This window comes from Elephas maximus, chromosome 2 (assembly GCF_024166365.1).
Source record: "Elephas maximus indicus isolate mEleMax1 chromosome 2, mEleMax1 primary haplotype, whole genome shotgun sequence".
Classification (NCBI taxonomy): domain Eukaryota; kingdom Metazoa; phylum Chordata; class Mammalia; order Proboscidea; family Elephantidae; genus Elephas; species Elephas maximus.
Window position 1 is genome coordinate 218,734,708 of NC_064820.1, and position 16,967 is coordinate 218,751,674.

The 16,967-nt window shown below is 39.4% G+C and overlaps 1 protein-coding gene across 1 annotated transcript in view; it reads left to right on the forward strand.

The window, feature by feature from the left end:
- Window positions 1–16,967, forward strand: part of TTC3 (tetratricopeptide repeat domain 3) — a 129,167-nt gene that overhangs the window by 43,739 nt on the left and 68,461 nt on the right. The window contains exons 12-20 of the mRNA XM_049874840.1: window positions 223–385; window positions 1,489–1,537; window positions 2,399–2,516; window positions 3,659–3,755; window positions 5,939–5,996; window positions 9,232–9,307; window positions 12,069–12,203; window positions 12,868–12,948; window positions 16,219–16,331. Coding sequence (XP_049730797.1) covers window positions 223–385; window positions 1,489–1,537; window positions 2,399–2,516; window positions 3,659–3,755; window positions 5,939–5,996; window positions 9,232–9,307; window positions 12,069–12,203; window positions 12,868–12,948; window positions 16,219–16,331 — 890 coding nt within the window. The remainder of the gene's footprint in view (window positions 1–222; window positions 386–1,488; window positions 1,538–2,398; window positions 2,517–3,658; window positions 3,756–5,938; window positions 5,997–9,231; window positions 9,308–12,068; window positions 12,204–12,867; window positions 12,949–16,218; window positions 16,332–16,967) is intronic.

Sequence of the window (16,967 nt, forward strand, 5' to 3'; positions counted from 1 at the left end):
CACAGCTCTACTCGGACACACATGGGGTCACCAGGAGTCCAAGTCTACTTGATGGCAACTGGGTTTTTTAAATTAACGTATTTAGTTTTTTAATTGATTGTGGCCTAATCTAACATTTTGAAGTAAATACTTGGTTTTTAAGCAAAATATTTTTTCCTTATTTATTTTTTTAATTTAAGCATATATTTGAGAAAAAAAATTAAATTTATCTTTTTGGAACAGGGTCACTATCGTTATTGTGATGCTCTTTCTTTGCTGGGGGAACATGAATGGGCCCTGAAAGCAAACATAAAAGCTCAAGAACTCTGTAAAAATGACGGTGAAGGATTAAAGGAGCTAATTGAGCAGCATATAAAGTTCCAAAAACAAATAGACGACCTACAAGGTATTTCACCTAAGATTCTTTTGGTTATAGTCAAATTCCCATTACAACGTTTAAAGATAGGTTTCTTGGATCAGTGGAGGACCATACTTATTTTGTTATGTTGTCTTGGTCAAGTCACTTCAGTTTCCCATTTCTTTCTGTGTAGAATTCCATTAGTATTGTATTTTGTTCAGTAGTTATAAAATGATTTGTATTCTTTATTTGAAACAGACAGGAAGTTGTTATTTATTATTTTGTAGAAAAACTTGCCTTTCAAAAATATTGAGTAAAATATAAAATCTCTTAGCTTTTTGCAGCAAAATTGTTTTTAAAATTTTCCTTCATCATTAAAATTGCGTTCATTATAAAGTGTACACACACACACAGGAGTTCCTGGGCAGCGCAAATGGTTCAACCAACCGAAAGGTTGGCGGTTCGTATCTACCCATAGGTGCCATGGAAGAGAGGCCTGGTGATCTTCTGAAAGGTCACAGCCATTGAAAACCCTATGGAGGGTAGTTTTACTCTCTGAAACCCGTGGGGTCACATGAGTTGGAATTGACTTGATGGCAACAGTTTTTTTGGAATATACATATATATATATAAATTCTATAAATACATATAACAGAAATGGGATGTGTAAGCTAGGAATTAAAGATTTTCATTCTGCTTTTATTTTCTCTCCTAAGCCATTTTGCTTTTTCTAATACCTGGAGTTCCCTTGCTTTGCATTTTCAGTATATGGGTCTTTCCTAATTTTCTATTAACTTGACTACTTAGTATTCTGGGGCTGAGCTGAGTGACTTTATTTCATTAGGAGATGTCCTCTAACGTAACATGATCACAAGCTTGTGAGCTCCTTGAAGATGGGTATCGTTTCTGATTCAAACTTACAGTTTGCTCTCATCTAGTCAATAGTCACACGTAGTAAGACATCAGGGTTCGTGCAACATTTTGTTGACACCATCCTAAAACTAAAAACATCTAGAAGTGTAAAATTGCTTGGGTTTGTTTATCTTTCGGTTCTCTAAATTTCATGTTTTTTACTGTCAGCTTAAAAGAAATTTGAAATCTTTTAATGTATATTTTCCCAACCCATTGATTACTGTGATTGATTTTTATAGGTCGAACACGAGGTAGGAGTCATTTTAAGAGAGCCTATTACGGTAACAGGTGAGTTAGTATCAGATCAATAGTTCCTACTTGGAGTGGCTCTGATCCCTGAATTTAAGAATCAAGTGTGTTTGACTCTTTAGTAGCTAACAACAGCCACAGTGAAATTGAGGAGGGAAGAGAGGTAGTTTTTTAGTGGTCACTCTTAAGATCAGGTGACTGCGAATTGTCAGATTTATTTTACCAAGTGTTTTACCGAATTGTTTACTTTCTCCCGTAACTTAGGAACTTGAACTGGTGGAATATGTATGTGTTAGAGATCAGTAGCGCAAGCGTGTGGGCAAAACGGGTGAAATGTTCATTGACTGGGACCACTTTTTTCCATGAGGGTCCTTGCATCAGAGGATAAGACAGCCTGGCCCTTTTACCTTTCACCTCTGACCTGGAAACATTTGCCTCCAGCCTCCTGCTATCTTTTCAAAGGTTAAGACACGTCCTTTTAGAAATAGCCAACAGATGGACATGAGTATGCTCACAAGGAAACAAATAGTATCCAGGGTTCTATATTTGCTTATTTGGCGATTAAAGTAGATTTTAAGCTTTTCCACGTGTCCATTTAGATGACTAGAATATTGAAGCTGTTAAATTTAAAATGGGGAGATTTAATTATTTTCCTATTAGAACCCAGAATAATTTTTTTGAATTGTTCTTCATCTATTTTAAGTGTTTGATAATGAGTTTTAAACAAAGTTTATATATGAAACCCAGTCTCAGAGGTGGAGTTTTTTTTTTAAGAACAACAAGGTCTCACTTTCAAGGAAAAAAAGGCTATATGTTGCTGCAGCCTGTTTGAAGGATCACTTTTTAAACACATGTATTAATCAGTAGGAAAAAAATGGTTATCCTTTTCTCCTCCCCTAGGGACTACATACCTTTATCAGCACCTTCATTTTGTGCTTCACTTAACTTTGTGGATCTTGAAAAAGACTCCACATACACTGTCTACGAAATGGCAAGTGGTGGTAGAAGGAACAGAAAGGTAAGCTCAGTTAAAAAAAAAAAAAAAAAAAAAATTATTTCACGTATAGTTAGTCTCATATTTTTACAGTAATATTTTGGTGATAATGGAAACCAAGCATTTAGGTAACAAAAAAAACAAAACAAAACAAACAAAAAAACAAAACCCTCTTTTATATATTGATACCAAGAGAATAATTTTTTCTGTTTTTTAAATAGATAATCCAGCTACCTCTTAGAACTACAAAGATAATATTTCAGAGTCACAGAATTTCTTTTGAAGCACATTTATGTGTTTTCAAAGTATTTCTTCTAAACAAGCTTTTACCACAAAGATCATCCTCTTTTGTGTGTCCTCCCATTACCTGCTCCCAGCCAGACAGTCACTTGGAAATGAGTGACAGAGGGATCTGAGGCCAAGGCTCTCCCAGTCCTGACAACGTTCTGGGTTTGTCTTTCCTCCTTTTTCCTTTTTGCAAGTGACTTGGCTACCTGGCACCGTACCACCACCCACCTAACCCATGCTGTGCTGGCACTAATGCGCCCCATCTCCCCTTCTGCCTGAGCTGTTTCTGCAGCCTTCGGGGCCTTAACAGAAGTGACTTGTGTGCTCAGTAGAGGCCTTGATCTGATGTATTCTTCAGGGCACCTAACTGCCTGAGGCCTAGCTCTGCGATGCCCTCTCACAGATGATCTGTATCTGGGTTTTCTCTAAGTTGTAGTATACTCAAAGCTCAGCAGGTATTGCCAGTGTCCACATTTATATTTCTCTCGAGCATTTGAGGGGACAAATGAAAATGGTGTTTGGGGCCGGGTGAATGGTGGGCATTGAAGAGAACATTTCCAGCCACCCATGTAGTTGGAATTTTATTGATAATTTTGAAAATCTCTAAGAAGCCGTACTCAGGGAGAGACGGATAGGGAAAATGTGATAGTATTAATTCAATACAAACACTTATTGAAAAACCACCATGTCAGGCATCATGCCAGGGGTTAGAAATAGAATTTGAAATTCAAGAACTTCTCATATCCTGCCATAATGCTTTATCATTATTAATCATTTTGCTTGTCTGTTTATTCATTGAGGATTAAGCAGCTTGGATAAATTCTGTTATGTTATTTAGCTATTGCATTAATTCTTCACTTTTTTTTTTAAATCTCTAGCTTTACTATCGTGGGCATAAGGGGGCAGGTGAGGCTTTGAAGGGAAATGATCTTGATGACAGTGAGGAGGCGTTTTATGAATATCACCTACCTTCGAGTAAGTTTTGTTTTCTTAGGTAAACTGTTCGCTAAGCTAATGTAGTGTTGCCTAAACTTGTGTGCCCTGAAATAAGCCTACTTTGCATAAGCCAGTGCCCTTGTTTTATAAGGCTTCTGTGTTGAGAAAACATGGCATGTTTTTTGAAATCTGTGCTCAGTCTCTTCATACTATTTAATAAATTTAATTTTCGAAATTCAGAGGAAAGGAAAGAGCAAAAATCCATACTCCGCCACCTGATTTCCTTTAGGACAGTGTTTCCCAACCTTTTGTTCATTACTGACCTCCCTGAGGAGACTTTTTAGACATTTTTTCCACATCTCCCCCCATGAAATTTTATTACCGTTAATATACAGTTTAAGAGTCTCTGGGTGGCTCACTAGACTGTTAGCTGAGAAGTTGGTGATTCAGACACACCTAGAGGCGCCTTGGAAGGCAAGTCTGGTGATCTGCTTCTAAAAGATCACAGCCTTGAAAACTCTATGGAGCAGTTCTGCTCTGATATAACATGGAATCCCAGTGAGTCAGAAACAATACAATGGCAACTAACAGCAACAACAGTGATACAGTCATGCATCGTTTAACGTCCAGAGTTTAAAAGATACAGGTTTTCTTGATGACTCAAGATGGTGGTGGTTATGCACAACAGTTATTTATATCTTGCTTTCAGGTAGTATTCCTCAGAAGGTTGTTGAGGAGAGATTATTGACCTTGTTGTTAGCGACCCTGCTGTTCTCTCTTCCTTTCTCTTGTTTGTTGGTTTGTCTCTTTCCTTCTCAGTGTTTTTGCTTCTAGCGGCCGTTTTCTTTACCTGCTACCTGCAGTGCTATGTTCTCTCAGGCTCCAGTTCCATGTTTTGTGCTGTTTACTCCTGGGCCTTTCTGTTTCGTTAGCACGTTAGCAGACGTATAGAGAGGGGAATCCTAGGAGGACGTCTTACTCAGTGTAACCTGAACAACACATGGAAATCTCTGAGCGTAAAACTTTTCTTTGACAAGCAGTTTTAAATGTATTGCTTATGTTTAGGCCATTATTACCAGATAGCAAAAGTGCTAAGGAAAAAAATCTAGATACTGCCTGCCTTTCGACATCCACATTCAGGTGAAAAAATTGAGGTCCCAGGATTAGGGTTAAGTAGTTTTGGCCACAGTCAGCAGAAATCAAACTGGAACTCTTCTGCCTTTCCAGAGGCCATTTGGTTTCTGAGACCACCAAACCCACCTCAGGCTCTCATTCCGTCCATAGTGTACAGGCTCAGACTCAGCTCTGTCCTTTCTTCCCAAACCTTCCACCAAATGCATCCTCCCTGTACAGCCTCACACACAGCCTTGAGCTTGTCACTCCTCTGCCCAGACATAATACAGTGGCTTCCTCCTGAAGCCAGGGGACTAAATATGAGCTCACAGGACCTGAAGCAAAGGGCCTGTAAACTTTCACTCCAGCCTACCTTTGCAGCCCTGTCCAACCTTCCACCCTTATGGATCTTCATATACTCTTGGGTTCTGACCATTCTCTCCAAATCCCATTTGTTGCTCAAAACCAAACACTTGTATATGCTCCATCTCTACTAAGGCCTTTCCCAAGCACTTCTTAAATGATTTCTCCCTCCTGTGAGTTAGGAGAGCAATTACTAACTACGGACTTAATAGTAACAACACAGTGTCTTCTTTCTTCTTAATGGGTATTGTTTAATTACTAAAGTGACTTTTTTCTTCCATCTAGATTGTAAACTGAGAAGAGAAGCTATGGGCTCTATTCTCTGTGTCTACTCCAAGTCTACTTTTCTTACCATTATAATAACTTACGTTTGTAATAATTTCATGGCATACATAGAAAAACACTACCAGTAATTTCTTTTGTGGCTTACTCATTTGTAGTTGCAGACACACAGTATTGCTTCCTTTACTTTCTTAGGAAACCCTGGTGCGTAGTGGTTAAGAGCTATGGCTGCTAACCAAAAGGCCAGCAGTTCGAATCCACCAGGTGCTCCTTGGAAACCCTGCGGGGGCAGTTCTGCTCTGTCCTATAGGGTTGCTATGAGTCGGAATCTACTCTACGGCAGTGGTTTTGGGTTTTTTTACTTTCTTATTCCAGTTTACTTATTTTTTGCTATTTTACTCTCAAGTTTGTGGTGTATAGTTTTTATATACAGATTTCAGGAACAAATGCTTTTGTTTTCATAGATAAGCCTCCAAGACACAGAGGAAGACATAGATCCAGAAACAACGAGGCAAAGGCGAGGTATGTTTTTTTCCTAAGGTATGTTTTGATTTGTTTTTGCCCTAATGTGCCTCTCCCAAGAAAAAAGAGAAAGAAAATCTCTTTCTCAAGTTTAGCTGCCTTTACATATGTGTGTTATGATGAGCACTGAAATCGCTTTCAAATATCAAAGGCATGTCTTCAGGGCAGGATCTTTGTTTTTTTTTTTTTTTTTGGTGAAAGGATTATTAATCCTGGGTATTAAACTGAGTTCTCAAGGTCATATAATATGATATTTTTCAGTATTAATTTTTTTATTCCAAAGTACATTCTTGTAGGAGGAAACTATTCAAAGAGGTAGAAGGTGAAAACGAAGCCTCGTTGTCTGCCTCAGACCATCTCCTCACCACCTCCTCTGGGAACTCACTGTAAATAACTTCTTGGCCACCTGGAAACTTCCTGTGCATACACAGGCATGGCTGTATGTCTAGTCAGAGGCCCTTTTGGGTAGTTATTATCAGAGGAAAACACTTGTTAATGTAACCACTTACCAATTGGTTCAACCAAACATCCCCTCCCCCAAATTAACAGTACTAACTATTGCCAGCTGTCTTTATGGTTAATCTCCCACTGCGTACAATCATTCAGATGGTTGCAAAATGAAATTGTAAATCTTAAAATAGACAGAGTTTCATGAAGTTGACGAAAGTGGCTGAGAAGCCGCAAAGCCATGTTTACCACAGTTAGACCAGTTGTCAGTTTTCTCTTTGTTTGTTAAGACTGATTACATGATAGTTGCTTCAAGGAGAATCATTTGAGTATCAAAGCATTAGGGGAGCCCTAAGGAAATGAATGAAGTCCTAATAATTTTCAGGGAGCCCTGGTGGCACAGTGGTTAAAGTGCTCAGCTGCAAATCGAAAAGTCTGCAGTTGCAATACACCAGCTGCTCCAGGAAAGGAAGACGGAGCAGTCTGCTTCTGTGACGACCATAGCCTTGGAGACCCAGTGGGGCAGTTCTACTCTGTCCTATAGGGTCACTAGGAGTCAGGAATGACATGACGGCAGTGGTTTAATTGTTTTCAAAAATGACCGTTTTTTTTGTGCTGCTACAAATATTAATATAAGGTGAGGATATAGCATATTAGTTATTCTGTTATTTGGTAGAAACATCCTGAATCTTTCTCCTCCCATCCCAACCCCTGCCGAAGAAACCAAAACCCAATACAGGAGCAGTCTTTGAATGTATAGTTGTAATTTTAACTTCTTTTGTTAAAAATAAATCTATTTTCCTAATACTTTAAGTTTTCAAAATAAAGTCTCCCTATTTGCTAATGTCTTTTTTTTTTTTCTTTTTACCTAATGTGGTTATTATTGCACAATTTAGTCAGGCAACCACATAAAGCACTCAGAGCCCTGGGACATATTAAATGCCCAATGCAGTGTAACTGTCCTTGTGTGACTGTCATTTTCATTGTTACTCGAACCATTCTAGCCCACAGCTTGGCTTAGTCCTTACACAATATCTTGGGTATCTTCTCATATCGGACTGCAGAGACCTACTCCCTTCATTTTCATGGCTGCAGCATATTGCATACTACACATGTATTTTACCTACCAGTCCTCCGTTGTTGTATATGTGGGCGCTTTGTTCTTCTTTGCCTCCCTTCCTTCCCTACCTTGCCTAACAATAAGTAAGACAATACTTCAGCAAACATCCTTGCACATGTTCCTTAGTGTACTTGTCAGTGTATATTTAAAGAAAGTTCTAGATTGAATTGTGTGTTAAAGAGGATGTACAATTTTAACTGATAGTATTGCCAAATGGTCTTCCCAGAAAGCTGACACTGTTCACACTCCTCTTGACCTGTAACAGGGCCTGAGTCTTCCTTATCTTCACCAACATTGGAGTCAGACTTTCTGACTTTTGCCTCTACTAGTTTAAATGGTTATATGTTATTACTAAGTTTTCCTGTGACATTGACCATCTTCTCCAGGTTTTTTGGACACATTTCTTGTTTCAGGACTATGTTGTTATTGATGACTGTAGGCCTGTAATAACTTGATCATCAGCATAAATCCCTCCTAATTGTTCTTTCTTTCTGAGTTATCTTTAGAATCCACTTATTTGGTCCCCCACCATCATTATTATATAGATATTTTTTATTGAAATTGCATCGACCTGGAGATTAATTTGGGGAGAATATTTCTGTTCAGGAACTTGTGTAACTCTCCCGTACTCAGGATTTAAAATGATCCTCAGTAGCTATTTTTTCCCATTTTTTTTTTTTATAATTTTTATTGTGCTTTAAGTGAAAGTTTACAGATCAAGTCAGTCTTGACACAGAAACCCATATACACCTTGCTACACACTCCCAATTACTCTACCCCTAATGAGACAGCCCACTCTCTCCCTCCACTCTGTCTTGTCATGTCCATTTTGCCAGCTTTTTTTTAACCCCTTCTACCCTCTCATCTCCCCTCCAGGCAGGAGATGCCAATATAGTCTCAAGTGTCCACCTGATCCAAGAAGCTCACTCCTCACCAGCATCCCTTTCCAACCCATTGTCCAGTCCAATCCATGTCTGAAGAGTTGGCTTCGGGAATGGTTTCTGTCCTGGGGCAACAGAAGGTCTGGGGGCCATGACCACCAGGGTCCTTCTAGTCTCAGGCATACCATTAAGTCTGGTCATATGAGAATTTGGGGTCTGCATCCCACTGCTCTCTTGCTCCCTTAGGAGTTCTCTGTTGTATTCCCTGTCAGGGCAGTCACTGGTTGTAGCCGGGCACCGTCTAGTTCTTCTGGTCTCAGGATGATGTAGTTTCTGGTTCATGTGGCCCTTTCTGTCTCTTGGGCTCATGATTGCCTTGTGCCCTTGGTGTTCTTCATTCTCCTTTGATCCAGGTGGGTTGAGACCAATTGATGCATCTTAGATGGCTGCTTGCTAGTGTTTAAGACCCCAGATGCCACTCTTCAAAGTGGGATGCAGAATGTTTTCTTAATAGATTTTATTATGCCAATTGACTTAGATGTCCCCTGAAACCATGGTCCCCAGACCCCTCCCCCTGCTGTGCTGGCCTTCGAAGCTTTCGGTTTATTCAGGAAACTTCTTTGGTTTTGGTTTAGTCCAATTGTGCTGACCTCCTCTGTATTGTGTGCTGTCTTTCCCTTCACCTAAAGTAGTTCTTATCTCTCAGTAGATATTTTTGTTTTATTTATATAAGACTGTTATGTTTTAAAATGAATTCAAAATGAACACTTTTCTTTTTTAATTCTAGTTCACAAGTGACCGTAGATTTGAAACGTATCTTGGAGAAACAATTTTCATCTAAATCTTCTAGAGCCTCACATCAGGTAATGGAAAAGGCGTTTTCCAGTGGAAAAGGCAAACTCTTGGAACAAAACATTTTTTCGTGTGTATTAACTTCTGATCATAGATGTCTCTAAGATTTATTTTTTTATAATTTTAGTTGTAGCCAAAAAAAAACCTAACCCGTTGCCGTCAAGTCAATTCCAACCTATAGCGACCCTATAGAACAGGGTAGAACTGCCCCATGGGGTTTCCAAGGAGCAGCCGGTGGATTTGAACTGCCAGCCTTTCGGTTAGCAGTCGAGCTCTTAACCACTGTGCAACCAGGGCTCCAATTATAATTATGCACCCGTTGCCTTTGAGTCGATTGTGACTCATAGTGACCCTATAGGACAGAGTAGAACTTCCCAATAAGGTTTTCAGGGAGTGGCTGGTGGATTCGAGCTGGTGACCTTTTGGTTAGCAGCCATAGCTATTAACCACTGTGCCATCAGGTCTCCAATTTAGGTTATAGGCATATTTAATATAAAAAAAAAAAAGCCCATTGCCGTCGAGTTGGTTATGACTGCTAAAAAAATCAAACTATCACTAATTTAAATATTAACTTGATAATTATTTTAGCCAGAAGTTTAGCTAATGGATAACACTGCAAAATTATTTGCTTCCCAAAGCTTTAATACTAATATTAAATTTAAAATTTAATATTTTAAAAAAGATTTAAATAATTTAAAAGTTTACTTAAACACTCAAATTTCATTACCCCTCTAAAGACATTAAAGAGCAAACTTTTTATTCTGAAAGATTTGACCTTAATCATATACCTCTGTATATAAAGTTCTTGCTGTGGTATTTAGTAAGTGATAAAAAGTATACGTTAATGTGGAACAGAATACTTGTTTGGAAATACATGGGTCATTTTCAAATTCAGTTTTTTAGGTTTATGTAACAGATATTTCACAGAGGACTGTTGGAATAAAGCATGTTGCAAGCAGTTTACTAAAACAGATTTATACTCATTTGCATAAAAGCAGAGGAGCCCTGCTGCTTTGGCCCAGCTGCTAGCCGAAAGGTTGCCAGTTCAAACCCACCAGAGGCTCGCGGGAGAAAGACCTGGGGATTTGCTTTTGTAAAGGTTACAGTCTAGAAAATCCTGTGGGGAAGTTCTACTCTGTCATGGGGTTGCTATGAGTTGGAATTGATTCAGCGGCACCTAACAGCAACAACAACCTGTTGGAGATTTTCAAATTATGTTTTATTGCGTTTGTTGACTCTAAAAACCACAAAGGACTTACACAGAAAAGACAGCCTGTGAAAATCAAAAAGTTATTAAATAAAAATGATGGTTATTTCTGAACCTTCATTTGTTCATTGAAAACGTTTTTATTGAGCCCTGATGACCGTAAGAGAGACCAGGTATTCAGTGAACGGGATCCAGCCTGTCTCATGGGGCGTTCAGTACGGATCGTTTGTGTTATATTGAGGGAATTTCCAACGGGAACAAGAGGATATATGGACCTGCTTTCTGGTATACAAAGATCAAAATCAAATCGGTTGTCGGGATAACACGTCATCTTCTGTATCTTCAAAACCATACCTTAACAACATAAATGTGGCTATAATTGAGCTTTTTAAGTAGTACAATAAATACCAAGTTTTGATGAGAGCTGTTCTTTCCATGAGTATTCTGGGGAAAGTTCTCCTAGATTTTGATTCATTGAGTGGAAACCAGCAGAAAGCTTTTGTAACCCAAACTATTTTTCCTGCATTGTGTGGTGGAATCTTCGTTTTGGATCTTTATCGTTAGGAACGGTGAGCATGTCACACACACATTAATGGCGCACAACTGTATGGCAAGGGGTTTGGAGATCTAGGCTTAAATTATAGCCTTGCCTCTAGTCTTTCTGGAACTTTCATGACTTAAAGCTGTTGCTGTGTAGCTAAAATCTGAATTCAAATTATATGTGCACATCATGTATTCAAGTCTTAAAATTTTTCTCACTTTATTTAAGGGTGCATTGCAGCAATTTTGTTTTTATTTCCTGTGCTCCTTGTTTTGTCTTTCACCTGCTAACGTCGCTCCAGATATTTTTATCCTATTATATTCAATTACAAGTCAGGCAGGAGCAGAACTAAAGATTGAAATAACCATTCCCTGTTTAGAACTGAAGTTTGTTCCAGGGCATGATTGCAGTTGTTAAAGTCTGATAGTGATCAAGAAATCGATTACGTGTTCTGAAGTGTGTGGTTATACTTGTCTCAGCCAAACAATTTACTTACCTAAATCGTGGCTAGTGTTCTTCCTATGCTGTTAAAAATTCAAAATACTGTCAGTTTAGTCTGGAGAAATGAACAAGACTTATTAGCACCAGATAATGTAGAATAAGCCACCCTTCCTTGTCACGGTCAACGGCGGAAACATCGGAATCAAGACGCTGAAGCAATACCTTCTAATTTTCACTTCAGGATGCGTACAGAGAAAGGAATATAATGCATTAAAGGGCATTTCAAGTTTTATTTAGATATTTTATTATCAGTTAATCAAGTATTACTGCTCTGTGATGAACTTGGAGCCCTGGTGGCACAGTGGTTAAAAGCTTGGCTACTAACCAGGTCAGCAGTTTGAATCCACCAGCCACTTCTTGGAAGCCCTACTGGGCAGTTTTCTGTTCTGTAGGGTTGCTACAATTTGGAATCAGCTCGACTGCAACAGGTTTGATTTTGTGGGTTTTGTGATGAACTTTGTCATCTTCAGTTTTAGACAGTATATAGATCCAGGTTACTGAAATAAGAACTTCTTTTTGGCAGGATTTTGTTACTTTAATGAAAATGATGAGAGGCCTAATTCAAGATGGTTACACAGCTTTGTCGGACCAGCGGTGTCACTGTGCTGTTCAGGCCTTTACACACTTGCTAAATGGTTTAGATCCTCAAAAGATAAAGGTAAAAGCGACGTATCATAACTTGCTCATCAGCACCAGTGCATCTCAGATGAATGTAGAAGGGAATCCAGGCTTTAACTCCATGGTGTTCACAGGCCTTAGAACGTGCTGAGATCAGCTGGGTCTAATCCAGATTGTGAGAAGCAGGTAGTGCTTCACTTCAGACTTCATGGTTACCTTCAATATGTGATCCATGTTTATACTCGGTCCTGGTAGTGTAATTTGTGTTCCTTAGCACTCCTGGCCTTTTCACTTACTGAAATTCTAAACCAAGGATTGGTTTAGGCACATGTTTGCATCCAGAAAGAAGTATTCGCTCAGTAAATAAATACACAAGGTTGTAAGACAGCAGATATCTTAATCTGCCACTAGTACCCACTTACACGCAAAATAATAAGATTTTATAAATTCTAATCTATTACGAGCCCTAGTTCCCCAAGGAATTACGAGGTAATTATTCTGTATTTTATTTAGATACTTGGTTACAGTATAACTATATCCCCCCCAAAACAAATTCTTCTAATTCTGTTGGTCCTTTAAACCAGTCAGTATTGAAAAGTGAGGTTTTTATTACACTTCTTTCTTGGTTATGACCGGAAGGTTGGTATAGTGCCAATTGGGCAGAATTGTGTACAGACTTTTAACTGGAGCATTTTTATTGACAGCAATTGAACCTGGCCATGATCAACTATGTCCTAGTGGTCTACGGGCTTGGCCTCTCTCTACTTGGAATAGGAAAGCCTGAGGTAAGATTGGTAACAGAGGTAGCAATTAAAATATAATTAGACATTGCCTTAAAAAGGCATTGCCTATACCTGTTGCTGTCGAGTCGATTCCGACACACAGCAACCCTATCGGGCAGGGTAGAACTGCCCCATAGGACTTCCAAGGAGCGACTGGTGGATTCGAACTGCCGATCTTTTGGTTAGCAGCCGAACTCTTAACCACTGCGCCTTTAGAAAATACATAAAAGTCGTTTTCCAATTTTGGCTCATTTTCTCCCCTGTACTTTTTTGACAATTTTATCTGAAGTAGCTAAGATTCATTTGTTTTGTTTTTAGAAAACTTAGTGTGTGTTCCTATTAGAAAAAGCCAGACAACCAGTAGGATTCTACTTTTTATTTGTGTAAAAGTGAAGGCTCTCTGCTCATGATAGATTTCAGAAACATACTGCTGAGGGAAAAGGGAAGTTGGAGGACGCAACAGACATTTTACCACTTAGGTATGATTTGAAAAGCCTACAGAAGAACACTACGATATATTGTTTATGGATATCTGTCCGCCTTGTTAAAGTATAAAAACATGGACGAGACCTACATCAAATGTAAGATAATGGTTGCATTTAGGGGTGGAGGGAGAGAAATGGGCCTGGGAGGGTAGGAAAATAGACTTCAACTTTGTGTGTTATGCTGTTTTATTAAAAAAAAAAAAAAAACCAAGGCAAAGAATGCTAACGTCACCGTCTACTAGTTCTGAGTGGTGGGTATTTGGGTGCTTTATGATTTCTGGAGTGCGTAGCCTCCCCCAGCCCATGTATAGGTCTGGGCACACAGCTTCAATTACTCTGGTTTTGCCTTACTCTCCTGGAACTTTTACTTACCTGCACCTTCTGCATCGTAATTTCCTTTCCTGCTTTTGGATTTTCTGTAAATAATCAAATGGCTCTGGAATGGCCTCAGGTATAATAGATCCTTTCTACCAACCTAGGTTCCAAGCCTCCGTGGCTAAATGAAGGCTTAACCCTAAATTGCTACGTAATTAGGACCTACATTTTTTTTTTTAATTGTGCTTTAAGTGAAAGTTTACAGCTCAAGTTAGTTTCTCATACAAAAATTTATACAAACATTATTATATGACCCTAGTTGCAAGCCCTGTAATATGTCAGCACACTCCTCCTTTCCACCTTGGATTGCCTGTGTCCATTCAACCAGCTCCTGTCCCTTTCTACCTTTTCAACTTGCCTCCAGACAGGAGCTGCCCATATAGTCTCATGTATCTACTTGAGCTAAGAAGCACACTCTTCAGGAGTATGCTTTTATGTCTTATAGTCCGGTCTAATCGTTGTCTGAAGAGTTGGCTTCGGGGATGATTTTAGTTCTGGGTTAACAGAGAATCCAGGGACCATGTCTTCTGGGGTACCTCCAGTCTCAGTCAGATCATTAAGTCTGGTCTTTATAATAGAAATTTGGTTCTCCACTCTCCTTTTCTCCTACTCTGTCAGGGACTCTATATTGTGTTCCCTGTCAGGGTGGTCATTGGTCGTGACCAGGCACCATCTAGTTCTTCTGGTCACTGGCTGATGGTGTCTCTGGTTTATATGGCCATATTTGTTATTGGGCGAATATTTTTCTTGTGTCTTTGGTGGTCTTCATTCTCTTTTGCCCCGGGTGGGTTGGGACCAATTCATGCACCTTAGATGGCTGCTCGCTAGCTTTTAAGACCCCAGAGGATCTACGTCTTCTTTCCGTTCCCGTCTCTCCCAGCATTTCACAGTGCCTGAGTCTCAGCATGTGCTGTGCTTCCTTGTGCTCTATGTGACGGATGAATGTCTACCTATAAAGCTGTCCAGCTCTATTTCTGATAGGTCACTGGGGACAGGGCTTCCTGATCTCATTTCCTTTATTCTTGACAGAACAGTATAATGCATATCTTACCATGTTTTGCTTCACCGGAATTGAAGACATAATTTATTGTATTTGTGATTTACTGTAAAGTAGTGAGACTGGTCAAAAAGCAAATAGGCATGGTAGAGCTTAGACATTTAAATGAATCTCGTCATTTAGTGTAGGCACGGAAGGAAGCCATCATTTACTTCAATACAACCCTTGCTCGAAACGGTTTTTAGAATGCCTTCTTTGGAACTTCTCCCAAGCTACTCCTTAACTGCGTCAGAGCTACTGTGTAGTGACATTTCCCTTTTGACCCACTGCAGGGTTACCAGTATTGCTTAGAGCTAAGCATCTTTTGGATTTCCCTTTATGCCCCTCCCCCAGCAAGAAAGAAACATTCAAAGCACAGAGGTTTCCCAGTGTCGAGAATGTTCAAAAGAAAAGTACTGTAAGCTCTGTAAAGCTTTTCCTAAAGAGCCGTTTTTAAGACAGCATTTTCAGAACTTTTTGGCAACATCATTGAAATAACGCCTGCCCTCCTAGGGAGCAGCAGTTTAGTACATGTTATGGTGTGCTTGCACCTTCACACTTCTAGTTCTGTGGTAGAATTCCTGCTTTCCTTGCCAGAGACCCAGGTTCAATTCCCGGCCAATTCAGCACTTCAAGAACAGCAATCACCTGTCTGTTAGTGGAGGCCTATGTGTTACTATGATGCCAAACATGTTTCAGCAGAGCTTCCTAACACAGACCAGGAAGAAAGGCCTGGCAATCTATTGCCGAAAAATCAGCTGGTGAAAACCCTATGGATCACAACAGTCTGGTCCTGTTGTATTTTGGGTTACCATGAGTTGGGGCCAACTGAACAGCAGCTAACAACAGTATTAGCCAGGAGCCCTTGGACGGTGCACATGGTTAAAGTGCTAGGCTGCTAACAGAATGCTTGGCACTTTGAGTGTACCCAGAGACGTCATGGAAGAAGGGCCTGGCAATCTACACCTGAAAATCAGCAAGTGAAAACGCTATGGAGCACAGTTTTACGCCGACACACATGGGGTCGACACGAGTTGAAGTTGACTCAGCGGCAACTAGTACAGGTTTTACTGTTTACATACCGATCTCTCAATGTGTGCCAATGAATAAATGCTCAGTGGGTCGTTGTCTGATGTGTTCGGCTCCCACTGTTAATTCTCAAGCAGAAATTGTTTGGTTGTGTCCTTGACTATCCATATGATGAAAACTTATGTAATTGCTGAGAAAGTGAAAAACAGAAGGTATAATTTAACCGTAGGAATTTTGAGATGGACAGTTACTTTTAATGTTATACACGTTCAAATCGGCCTTTAAATAAAATGTGTTCCAGCATTTCTCTTTTTGTATAAATCATCATTTTTCTCATTGCTATTGAAGGAATTATCTGAAGCGGAAAACCAGTTCAGGCACATTCTTTCATCGTACCCTAATGAAGGACTTGATTGTCTGGCCTACTGTGGAATCGGAACCGTGTATTTGAAAAAAAACAGGCTAGTAGCAACCATACTCCTTTAAGATCTCGGGTGATAAATGATTTGAAGTCTAATATATGGTGATCCGTTTTCTGGAATTATTCTGATACCTTCTCTGTGGCACGCTATTGTCATTGTGGCTTTGTTTTGAAGGCGTGGCATTTCAATACCAATGTTAATTATTAAAGTAGCCCAATCACGTCAGCTTCTGGTGCTTTCTAATATCCAGTCTAACAAGAACATCAGTAATAACATAACTTGACCCTTAATATTTTATATTTTAATATATGTTATCTGTAAATAGTGATAGAATTAATATAAATTAATACTTTAAAGTCTTACTATGTAATTTTTCAGTTAAATAACTATTTCCCGAAAAACGCTATATGAAAATGGTTTTAATAAGTAATGTATATTTGATTGCCAGCCAGTGCACTTCACATGCAGCAACCAACCCATCTGTCAATGGAAGTTTGCCTGTTGCTATGATGCCGAACAGGTTTTAGTGGAGCTTCCAGACTAAGGGAGACTAGGAAGAAAGGCCTGGCAACCTACTTCTAAAAATCAGCCAGTGAGCACCCTTGGATCACAGTGGTTTACTCCATTGTGCATGGGGTTGCCATGAGTTGGGATCCAACTTGATGACAGCTAACA